The sequence below is a fragment of the Helianthus annuus genome, chromosome 3, assembly GCF_002127325.2.
Source record: "Helianthus annuus cultivar XRQ/B chromosome 3, HanXRQr2.0-SUNRISE, whole genome shotgun sequence".
Taxonomy (NCBI): Eukaryota; Viridiplantae; Streptophyta; class Magnoliopsida; order Asterales; family Asteraceae; genus Helianthus; species Helianthus annuus.
The window spans coordinates 26,073,184-26,085,759 of NC_035435.2; the positions used below are offsets into that span (position 1 = coordinate 26,073,184).

General features: G+C 37.2%; 1 protein-coding gene across 1 annotated transcript; it reads left to right on the forward strand.

Moving 5' to 3' along the window:
* Positions 1–474: 474 nt before the first annotated feature.
* On the forward strand, positions 475–3,345 carry LOC110928817 (ankyrin repeat-containing protein At5g02620). Its single transcript, XM_022171856.1, has 4 exons — positions 475–1,026; positions 1,097–1,246; positions 1,911–2,452; positions 2,549–3,345. Exons 1-4 carry the CDS (start codon positions 498–500, stop codon positions 3,221–3,223), a joined length of 1,896 nt encoding a protein of 631 aa, XP_022027548.1. The 5' UTR covers positions 475–497; the 3' UTR covers positions 3,224–3,345.
* Positions 3,346–12,576: the final 9,231 nt, after the last annotated feature.

The following is a 12,576-nucleotide window of genomic DNA, read 5'->3' on the forward strand; positions in this document are numbered from 1 at the left end:
AACCTCCTCATTTAACTTGCATGGTATGGTATAAAGCTCCCTATTAAACAAAATTAAAAAAAAAAGATTGTAAATGGTTGAAATGCATGTGGGCCCCACCTGAACACTTCTTCCTCCTCGTTAACATGCTGGCGCCCCACCTATAGCGCCCCACCTTGAAATCGATGGTGTGGGGTGGCGCCACCACCCAGGCGCCATAGAGGCTGAGATGGCAGGGTGGCGCACCCATACTCTCCGGCCTTAGAAGTGAAAATCATATTAGTTTTGCTTTTAGAGCCGTGATATGATGTGATATTGATAAACGTACCTTCTTTACATTTTCCATGATTACTCCCTAGCTATACATGAACCACACAACAATCTGTAATAACACGCAAAGGGAAATGCTTATAGCAAATTAAAGGACATGTACCTTACTTATCAGTTGAGGATTCTCTTTGTACTATAAAAACTTAGGGTGTGTGTGTTTGTGTGTTGGCTTCTAGGCTTCTCCCACAATGAATGTCATTGTAGCTAAAGACGAAGATGAGGGGACTAACGCGGAGCTATATAACGCTCTGTCACGAGGAGAAGATATGAAGGTATTTGAGATATGCCGTGGCTTAACAAACGGCCCATTTCATACTCTAACCATACATAATGACACAATTTTTCATATGGCGAGTTTCAATAAGCGTAACAACCTTGTTGTCGCCCTACTACGTTCCTTACATGAAAGCCAATTCGAAAAACTCACATGGATAAATAGTAGTGGAAACACCATACTTCACGAAACAACCACCAACAATGGGACTGTGGAGGCAGCTAGGGAGATGTTGTGCAGGGCTCCTTCTTTACTCATGATGACCAACAAGTTGGGAGAGACCCCTCTCTTCCATGCAGCCCGCCATGGAAAGACCAAAATTTTCAAATTCCTCAGTGATGAAGTGGAAAAGGCAGTTCAAAAAGGAGCAGATTTAGAGATGTTTCTTCTAAGAAATGATAAATCTACCATACTACATGTAGCCATCCTCAGCCAGAACTTTGGTAAGCCTTTTTCTTCTATCTAACAACATTAATTAAGTTGCATATTTATTTTATCATATATTATGGACAGATCTGGCCGTTTTTATAACTCGAAGATATCCAAGATTGGTTGCGGTGAAAGATGGAGATGGGTTGACGGGTCTTCAACTTCTAGCATGTAATCCTTCCGCATTTGATAATGGAGTTGGACACAGTTTCTTGAAGAGGCAAATATACAAGTGTAAGGATGCCTTCTGAAGCCCATTATTTGTCATGTAAAGATCACCAAACTTATGACCCTTATATAAAATAAAATTAAACAATAAACAACAAAGGTTTTTCGTGCTTCATTCCAAAGGAGAAAACCTTGTCCATGACCCTACTAGCAGCTAGCCAAATCTTATATTCCCTCCTTTTTGGTTTCCATCAACATTAAACTTGTATTTATAGAGGCCACATTAAATAAGTCTGATTTTCCTTCAAGAGCAATAACTTGGCAATAGAAACCAACCATGGGGCCTGTTGGCTCCAGCATCTTAGACCGATCATCCGTCAACTTATTTGTTCCGAAATATAGATGCTAAGTGGAGCATGTTGCAACAATTTTGATCTAAACATAGACCAGGCCGTCCCGGGCCATATGCATGGTGGGCGAACACATAGGGTCCACTCTCCCCAAGCCCATTGTTAAACTTCAAACCCAACTAAAAAATAGTAATTACAACAATAGCCTATTTAGTTTTGACTCATTTATTGTCCAGCCTACTAATGATTTTTTTTAACATATAAGTTTAAATTTAGGGACCCATTTTTCCAACTCTCATAGAGCCCCCAAATTCTCATGATTTTTTTTTACATATCTAAACACAAGTGTATAATCATTAACTAATTTGCTTGTCGATCAGACATTGATTGTAGTCCAGAGAAACGCAGTAGGGTGCCAATGTTTGAAGAAATTCAAAAGAGAAAGCAACGATGTGAATCAGCAAAGGACCTTGCAAGGATACTGGTTGAAAAAGACAAGTCTTGGAAAGCAACGAAATCCAGATTAGACAAGAGTAGAGCTAAATTCCACAAATACGAAGGGAGGGCTAGTGCATTGGAAAAAAGAGACGTTGCATCTGCCCCCGACACTCCATTGTTGTTGGCAACAAAAAGTGGTTGTACTGAGATTGTTAAGGAAATACTAAAGGTCTACCCTCAGGCGGTAGAGCACATTGATGGGGACGGTCGCAACATTCTACATGTTGCTATTAAATACCGTAGATTGGAGATCATTGATACTGTAATCAATATGGCACATTCTATCAGGAGACTAAGAGGAAAGATAGACAAAAAAGGATACTCGCTACTGCACATGTTTAGTGTACAAGCTAAAGATAGCAAACCTGAAGACGACATCAGGAACCCAGCTTTAATATTGAGAGATGATTTGATTTTGTTTGAGGTAAATTATATACATTATACTCATATGTCTGTCATGCATCCACAGTATGATTTGGCTCATCTTTGAGTTTAATGGTGTATGTTTTTGTTGGTGCAGAGAATAAGTAAAGTATGCACAACGTCAGCCAGACTGCAACTAAATTTTAATGAGGAGACTGCTGAACAAATGCTTCTTGAGAAAACTACACAGCTACGGGTTGATGCCAAAGAATGGATGAAGAACACAGCTGAGAATTGCTCCATTGTTGCTGTTCTTATAGCCACTGTTGCCTTTGCCGCAGCATACACTGTCCCTGGAGGTCCAAATCAAGAAACGGGATATCCACTTCTAAAAAACAAACCATTTTTTATTGTCTTTGCTCTAGCCGATGCGCTTTCCCTCACATTCTCTTTGACATCCGTTATCGTATTCCTTTCAATCCTCACATCTTCATTTCGTTTAAATGACTTTCGTTACTCTCTTCATAATAAGCTACTGCTAGGCCTCACTGTGTTGATACTCTCTGTCTCAATGATGATGGTAGCATTTGCAGCCACTCTTATACTAACCATTAGCAGCGGCCAGAATTGGACAAATGTTTTCTTATACATAATATCATTCTTCCCGGTTACTGTATATGGATATTCCTATATACATCTTTACAAACTACTCATCAACGCGTTTTGCGAAAAAATGTGGATGCTTAAAGAAGCCATATTTCCTCCTTGTGTTAATGTTGCACCACCTCAAGCAGATTTCACAAGATTGCCCACCGCTAGTTCAATCCCGTAATTCAGTACCACTATTTCTTGTATGAAAAGCTCTTAAAACTATACATTGTTGTATGTACTTAAATTTACTAGTTTATCTATGGAGGAAGAAACTGGAATACGATTGCATTTTATTAATTTGTACCAAGATTGTTGTTCCTTATCTTTTTGTTAATTCACTTGATGTTGACTTTCAAGTCCCAATCAATAATCAAACAAAGAACACGAAAGGAATAACGCTCCAAGAACTTTTATTATAACCAAGAAAATATAACTCAAAAAACTTAAATACAATAACTCTCAAACCATAACTCGGTTTCTCTATTTTCTTAATAATATCTAGCCCTAACTTGGTTTATATATGCTAATCTTATATATGCTAATCCTAACTTAGTGGCCAAGATATTACCAAATATAATTATAATGTAATTAGGAAATTTAACCAATTTAACCTACTTGTCAAATTTGGTCTCTCAAGTTCACCGATTTGTGACTTGAAGTCCGTAAATTACCAACACTCACCCAAGTAATTTCGGAATCAAAATAGGTAGGCCTTCAACTCCAAACACATTTGCCCCTATTCTCTTGGAAGTTCTCTCGGTCTCTATCTATGTTTTTTGACTTCATCCTAGCTCGAACATTCTTGCGACCTTTTACTCGACTCGTCCTTTGGTCATAAGAACTCGCACCACCATTGACTCGGATGCGACCTTGAGCAAACACTAGCTTTCTTTGATCATTAAACGTACTTCCTTGGGTTTGAATCTCATGCTTAACCTTTTCTTTAAATTCTTGAACATTTTTCTTTGGACTTTTAATTTTGGGTTTCTTCATTAAACTTGAATCTTTGAGAAGATTCTGACTTGTACTTGGCGTATCATCTTTCAGTTCAATCCTTTGTAGATTCCTACACGCAAAATTCTTTATTCCAAACATGCTAGCTAGTGTACTAGAACTTGCTATCTTGAGGTTGATCTTGTACAAACGATTCTTGGTCCTTGTCAACTCCATCGTAAGCTTACATGTATCATCATGGATGATTAGCAAATTTGAAACGCCCCATTCTTACTAGATCAAAAACAATTATTTTAAGTGCGACAAAACTTGAAACCATACTAAAATATTCGCATTTGTACAATACTTGGAACCACAAAAAATTTAACCAAGTTGGTGAACCAAGGTTTAAACCTGGTCGTACCAACTAACTACCATTAATTACAATTCAAAACACTAGTTTGAACATGTTTACAACAAGAAAAAGGAACAACTTTAAACAAAATCAACGAACAAAAGTTTTTGACCCGTTTGCAAGATTTAGTCCGGTAGCGCTTGAGGGCGGGGAGTGTGAGTGTGTGTTCGTTCCAAGCTCGCGAATCTATCTAAAGTGAAGATTTACCTAAAAAACAGCAAAATGATTAATTGTCAAGTGCATGAAGCATAAAACTCGAACTTTCAACCAACATGATATCATTCCGCTTTCATACTATGTTCTTTCTAAATTCTCTCAAACGTTTGTTTGACCCTTTCATGTCGGGTAAACACTTTAACCATTCTTTTACATTATCATTCTTAGTTCGTTTGACCCGTTCATGATAGGTCAACATACTACCCATTCTATTACATCATCATTCTTAGTTTGTTTGACCCATTCATAACGGGTCAACACTTGACCATTCTTTTTACATCATCATTCTTAGTTCATTTGACCCGTTCATAAGGGATCAACATTTTAACCATCCTTTTACATCATCATTCTTAGTTTGTTTGACCCGTTCATAACGGATCAACCTTTTAACCATCCTTTTACATCATCATTCTTAGTTTGTTTGACCCGTTCATAACGGATCAACCCCTATAAATTAAGGAGCAAACTTCCGTTTTGCTCCAAGTGGTTTGGTCCTTTTAACTGTTTTGCCCCAATCATTTAAAACCAGCCATTTTCCTCCAAATAGACAATAGTTTACTATATTTTTCCCATTTTGCTCCCCGCCTCTAACTCTATCCAAATTGTTTGTTAACTGAAAGGGTATTTTGGTAACTTCAAGTATAAAAATCGTTTATTCAATTTCATTAAATCCTTAAATTTGTTTATGTCATTTAGTGGTATTCTATCATCGACATCAATATTCATTCACCAACATTCAGCAAACTCTCCCCCTCCCAGTGTTGCAATACAACGACCACCACCTGCCATCATGACTAGCCCGCCATCACCATCACGACTAGCCCGCCACCACCATAATCCACCACTTCTTTTTTTGTTGAAGAATCATCACCGTCGTTGGACCTCACTACCACCGCCGTCGGAGCTAACCGACACCACAATCATCGAAACGAACTACCACCGTTGCCGCTTCCGCTTAAAGATCTTATAATCGGCCAAGGTTAGTTGTGATTTCCGGTCAAATCTTGTCACAGATCTTGTATATGGTTTCAAATCTCGTTTATGGTTTCAAACCATGTTTATAGATCTGGTATCGATTTTGCGGATCCAGATTGAGTTTAGGGTTTCTAGATCTAGTGTGATTTCAAATCGAGTTTATGGATCTAGTTGTGATTTCAAGTCGAGTTTGTAGATCTAAGAGGTGGCAGGGGTGTTGGATCGTCGTTGACCCTGAATGAGTCGATCAGAAGAGTCGTTTTCCAATTCAAAGGCGGAATCAGTGAATTAGATGCTCAAACTAAATATAATGCTTCACTTTATTGATTTTAGCAATGTTTACAACCTGGAAGCAAATCGGCAGCACTTCGTTACAAGTTCCGAGCCGTTACAAATGAAATAACCAGTCATCTATTTATAGTGTTCAGGAACCGCTAATACGTACATGTCATAAAAGCGATCCAGGTAAGATAGTGTGGATCGCTTTTATGGACAATGTCCATATAAGCGGTCCAACATGCTAATTAACCACTTCTCATTTCTCGAACCTCGTGCACTGGTTATTCTAACCTATCCTATCCTATAACATGATACAAGACGAAGTCAATAGACGTAATGCACCAACAGACTCCCCCTCGGATATTGACGAAGTCTTCAGTGAACATTCTCTGTTATGCCACCTCTTCAGTCTTTATCATCTTTGCCAACTTGTTCAGATTGCAACCATATAAGAATCCTTCAATCTTTCTCTTTGATCATCTTTACAACTTCATCATCAGTAGGCTCCCCCTCTCGTCAAGCTTTTGTGCTTTTAGAGATCATCACCTTGCTTTTCCAGCTACAAGCTCTTTCTCACTTCCAACTTATCTTCAGACTCCCCCTTAAACTCAGCTTTTCGGGATCGTAATCTGAATCTTTCCTGTAATTCTCAAACATTCATAAGTAACAATATTTTCAAAATCATTAAACATGTTTTCTAATACACTCCCCCTGTCAACAAACTTAACAGATATAGCAATATAAAAAATCCAATTCTCTCACAAATTATCATTCAAGTTCAAGTTAATGACCTTGAAGATATTACACATGTTTTTGAAAATTTTCCAAGAAATTTCAAGTTTCAAATTAATGAACTCGTTTTGTTTTCAGAAACACAATCAGCTTACTCAGATTTTGAAACTCAGCATTTCAGACATCGGTTTATCGAAAATAAAGCAGAAATCAAAATCTTTTTGTATTTTCTGAAAATATAAAGCAGTAAAGAAATATGTACAAACAAATTTACAGACAATATTTTTGTTTGAGTATGCGTCAGAGGATCATATCAGTTTTTGACAAGTTACAAGTACCGTTGAGCTTAGTTACACATTAAGAATTAAACAATTCACTTAGATTGTCAATATACTGATCCACTTAAATTTTCATACAAATTTCAACTAATTCAGGATACGATTTAGATGTTTTAAGACTTAAACTCATTCATGTGTCCCACCTCTTGAATATACTCCCGTATCCAGAATCCCAATATTCAGTCTTACAGGTAAGAATACTACAATGATGTCTGTACATAAATTAGGGTATGCGAGAACTGAGGGATCTCAGGTCAGAACTTCCGTTCAGCAGAGAGATATCAGCTTCGACTTTGCAGTGTGTTCCCTTTAGAGAATCTTTTTAGCTACAACAACTGATTATCAATTTTATTGTCTAATCAGCTGAGGGCTTTATGCTATATTTCAAGCATTTTGGAATAAAGTATTAGCCAAGGACTAGGTCAGAACTACCGTTCAGCAGAAGTCCCGGAATAATACCCCAGACATCATAGAGTATAAACACCTAGTATATCAGAATACGAGACCTTTCAAACGAGATTTCAGGGGTTACCTATATATCCAAGTAGTGTTCCCCACAAAATAAGCAAGTTTTGAATTTAGGTTTATATCCCGAAAAAGCTTACTAAATGTATAAAAACCTATCGACATATCATCAGTGAGACTGTTTAATGCTATTTAATCATTACATTTCTTTAGCATACTGCAACTGTCTACTGATGTACTATCATTTCCTCTTTTTACGCAAAACTCAACTTTTTGATTTTATCATGTTTTTGGCTTTTTCAAATTTTCTAATGTTTTTGTATTTTCTAACAAAATATCTCCCCCTAAAATGCAAAACCATTAAAGAAATTTGACAAACCGATACTGATAGCTTTGTCTCGCCATCCATTTTCTGCATCTCATGCTCTGTTTTGCAGAAAATATAACGTACCCCCATGATTTACAACCCATTGATTTTGACCATTAGAAAACCGTTCTTCAACTTGTGAGTAATCAAGTTTGTTCCGCTGTGAGGGTTTCGGCATAGTCCATCACCACTTATTCTAAGTAAACTAACATCAAGCATCCCAAACATCAATCCAAACCAACAAACAACAAACATACACCAATCATCAAACACAACACAAATTCATACAAACCAACCAACAAACTCCCTGTCTGTCCAAAACCAGGGATCTTCAACCTCTTTCCATGCAACACTCTCACAATCTTCATCAGCATTTAACACCTGCACATTCAAACTTTATCAAATACACAAACAATTTGTCAACAACAAATTTCAAACAATAAAGATAGATGCCGATTCATGCTTCGCGATTCAGGAAGCTCCGGCAATTCCAACCACTTAATCAAACGTGGTGTCCACCCAGGCCTCAGGAGCCTTAGGTGTAACCTTGATTCTAGCAACCTGAATTTTAAAATTTTCAGCCTTAAGCGGTGGAAAATTTGCATCATAGGCAACCAAAGCTGAATCCTCAGAAGTTTTCACCTCAGAAGTTGAACATATTGTTTCAGTTTTTGGTTTCCAAATTTGTTTTTGTTTTTCAGTTTTCATGCCAACATTCTCATCTTTCATCAAATGAATACTTTTCTTAACAGACCACACTTGACCTTCCGGAGTACCTCTTTTGTAAAAATTTGTTTCTTTCTGAACCTTTTGAGTTTGAACAACATTTTTAGGTTTCCAAATCTTTTGAGGGTTTATCACACCAACCGATGTTTTCCGACTCCAGGGTGTGTGAGAATTCCAGGTCTGTCTAGAGTTAAACCTGTTCGGGTTTGATTTCCAATTTTGATTTGAGGCAAACTTGTTTGTTGTAAACCTCCAAGTTTGTCTCGAATCAAATCTGGTTGACCTCGGTTTCACACTCTCAGATTTCTGTTTTTCAACATCAACAGACTTTGGATTTGGACATTTTCGTGCAACGTGTCCAATTTGATCACATTTAAAACAAACTTTCTTTGACACATCTTTTGGCTGTTGTTGTTTCTTTTTCATGGCCTCAAACTCCACATTAGATTGTGTTCCAAGTTTGAGTTTTTCTTCTTCAGTGAAACTTTTTCCTTGAACAAAAGTCATTTTTGTCTGAAAATTAGACCTTTCAGTTCTATATCGATTATGTTTCTTCTTATACCCCAAACCAGACTTCATGTTTTTCTTCTTAGACCCAGGTTTGTTATACGACCTTTTAGAACCTTGACCAGCATACTTCAAAATCTCAGATTTCTCAATTTCGACCATCTTGAAAACTTTGTCGATTTTCTCTGAAATCACATTCTGAATCGGGAAAACCACATCTAAGTACAATTTGTCCGATTCAATCATGGTATAAACCAATCCTTTTGAATCATCATTCAAATTCTTCTCAGATTTCGTGTCTTTCAGATATCCATCATAAAGATTTCCTTCATCTTCATCTTGTGATTCAGACTTACCTTTAGTAAACTCATCTTTCAAAACACTATCAACCACCTTACTCACCACCTCTGAATCATCAGCATCATCAGATTTGGTGTAAGTAACATCGATACTGTCAGGTAATTGGTCAGCTATGTTCAAACCCTTTGCCACCTTTTCCTCATCATAAAAAGTATAATTGTCTCTCAATGGTGGTGGTACCTGATGATATTCTGAACCAATACCCTTTTTACAAACATTAGTATCTTTGTTATCAGGTGTGATATTGAAAATACGTTCGAGAATGTACGAAGAATCATGATAACTTTGAAGTTTTGTAACAATCTTTTCTTTTTCAGCCAAGACTTGTTTAAGATTAGCAATTTCATCAATACGCTTGTTCAATTCAATTTGCTTTTCTTTAAACTGGCGTTCATACAGATCTTTAGTAACTAAAGTTTCAGACAAACGTTGATCAAAACTCTTGACTTGGCTCTTCAAAGTATCATAAGCTTCTTGTACTCTCTGACTTGATTGTTTTAAAGAATCATATTGCTTTTGTAATTCTAAAAATCTAGATTCTTTTTCAATGCAATCAACACATTTTGTATCACATTTTTCTTTTAAAAACTTATTTTCTTTTTCAAAATCATGACACTTTTGTGTTAATTTCTCAACTTTTAATTTTAGACTTTGCTCTGTGTCAATCCTTTCTTTACATTTCAGTTTTAACGCATGTTCAAGTTTGTTCATTTCATTATCTTTTGTTTTGATTATTTCTTCTTTTTCAGTACAGGCTTTGCACTTTTCAATGCAATTCCTGCACTTGTTTTCATTTTTGTCAACTAAATCAACATTCAATGAGTCAGAAGATTTTCTTATCTCAATCTCTTTTAGCACCGAATCTTCTTTCTTAGCTTTCTGATCTACCACTGCCTTCTCCTCTTTTCCTTCTTTCTCTTCAGATTTCTGTTCCTTTTCAGCAGCAATCTTTGCATCGGCCTTCACTTCTTCAATCATCTTCTTCAATTCTTCTTCTTTTCTCTTCCTCATCTCTACTACCTTCGGTAAACTTGCTTCAAAGACCTCCTTCAACTTGTTCATCAAATCTGGCAGATAGCTGCTATCAGAAAGCCTTTTTGTGTTGAAAACACGCTCACTTGGAAACACATTGGTTACAGCATCAAAATCCACTTTTGACGGATCTACCACTGGATTCCCCTGTGGATCTAAATAACACTCCAATTCTTCATTCCATCTCTTAGCTCTCTGTGCTTCTTGAAATGGTTCATACAATTTGCTAATCTCCCATCTTGCACTGTCTCTTCTCCACCAGGCATCATGCTCTTCTCTTGCCATGTTCTTATATTCGTGAATTACACTCGATTGTTGTGAAATAATCTCAACACTTGAACGAGATCAGATTGATCGTATGAGCGAAATCAGAATGTTCAAATAAACGAACCAAGACTTTGACAAATAAGCGAATCAATCAAGTTGAACGAAAAAGCGATCCCAAACTATGTCGTATGAGCGGACCAAACAATGTCAAATAAGCGGGTCACAAATGCGGACCAGATGTCATCATACGAGTGGATCAGAATTTGTCATATGAGCGATCCAGTAATTGTCTTATGAGCGGTTCATAAACGCGGACCAGGAGTTGTACGTTCGAGCGGTTCAAGTATGTATATTCGAGCGGTTCAAAGATATAATACGAGCGGTCCAGAATAGTTCACTCGAGCGGTTCAAATAAGCGATCCTGATATGGTCGTTCGTGCGATTCAGAGGGTAAAAATTGTCCAAAAGAGCGATCCTAGATGTTCAGAAAAGCTGTCCTAAATCAATTTTGGAGCGGTCCTGACTTCAAATTTTCCTAAAAGGGGTCCTGACTTCAAATTTTCCTAAAAGCGGTCCAAACTATGTCCGAAAACACGAACCTACATTCGAAAGCTGTTTTGTCCATTTTTAGTTCGAGTTTTAGTCTCAAAGTTTCAAGGGTTTGTTATTGTCCAATAATACACGTCCTGTGAAAAATTCGTCCGATTTTAACCGTGGAAACTCGTCTAAATCGAAAAAGAAGGTGTAGAAGACAGAAAATGGATCAAATTTGAGCTGAACTCTTCTTCCTGAGCTCTGATACCACTTGTTGGATCGTCGCTGACCCTGAATGAGTCGATCAGAAGAGTCGTTTTCCAATTCAAAGGCGGAATCAGTGAATTAGATGCTCAAACTAAATATAATGCTTCACTTTATTGATTTTAGCAATGTTTACAACCTGGAAGCAAATCGGCAGCACTTCGTTACAAGTTCCGAGCCGTTACAAATGAAATAACCAGTCATCTATTTATAGAGTTCAGGAACCGCTAATACGTACATGTCATAAAAGCGATCCAGGTAAGATAGTGTGGATCGCTTTTATGGACAATGTCCATATAAGCGGTCCAACATGCTAATTAACCACTTCTCATTTCTCGAACCTCGTGCACTGGTTATTCTAACCTATCCTATCCTATAACATGATACAAGACGAAGTCAATAGACGTAATGCACCAACAAGGGGGTTCAAATCTGGGGTTGTTGAATTTAGGGTTGTGAAAGGTGTTTCTTTTTTCAAGCAAAGGGGCCAAATTAGGGTTATAGTGCTGATGGTCAGTTGGTGGTGGTGGTGGCAGACGGTGGTAGGGTTGTGGTGGTGGAGGCTGAGGCTGAGGTGAGAAAGAGAGAAAATATGAATTAAGTTTTAGTGTCAGGTGGTGGTGTTTCAATTTTGGGTTGGGTGTGATGCGTGTTAGTGTGTATATGTTTTAGGTATATATTTTAAGCCCTTTTTACACTTTTTAGCCAAGTTTTAAATGTATAAAACACGATATTTACTAACACAAAACACACATATGGGCAAGTGCACCCATCGTGGACGTAGTATAGTGTTGGTAAGATACCGAGGTCGTCCAAGGACATAAGAGCTTTTAATACCGGTTTATCCTCAACGTCTAATCAAATCAAAATGTTAGAAAAGATTTTAAAACTAAGAAAATAAAACTAACTAAATGCTGAAAAATATAAATAAAAATAAAAACAGATAGACAAGATGAATCACTTGGATCCGACTCGTGTATAGTGTAACTTTTGATTATTTTCGCACTTTTTCACTTGTTTAAGAGATTATCTTAGTTATTGTAGTAGGCCCCTCTTTTGAAGGTGACGTTACCCTCAACCTAGTACTTTGAGTCAGCAAGGATACAATCCTAAAGGGTCGGATT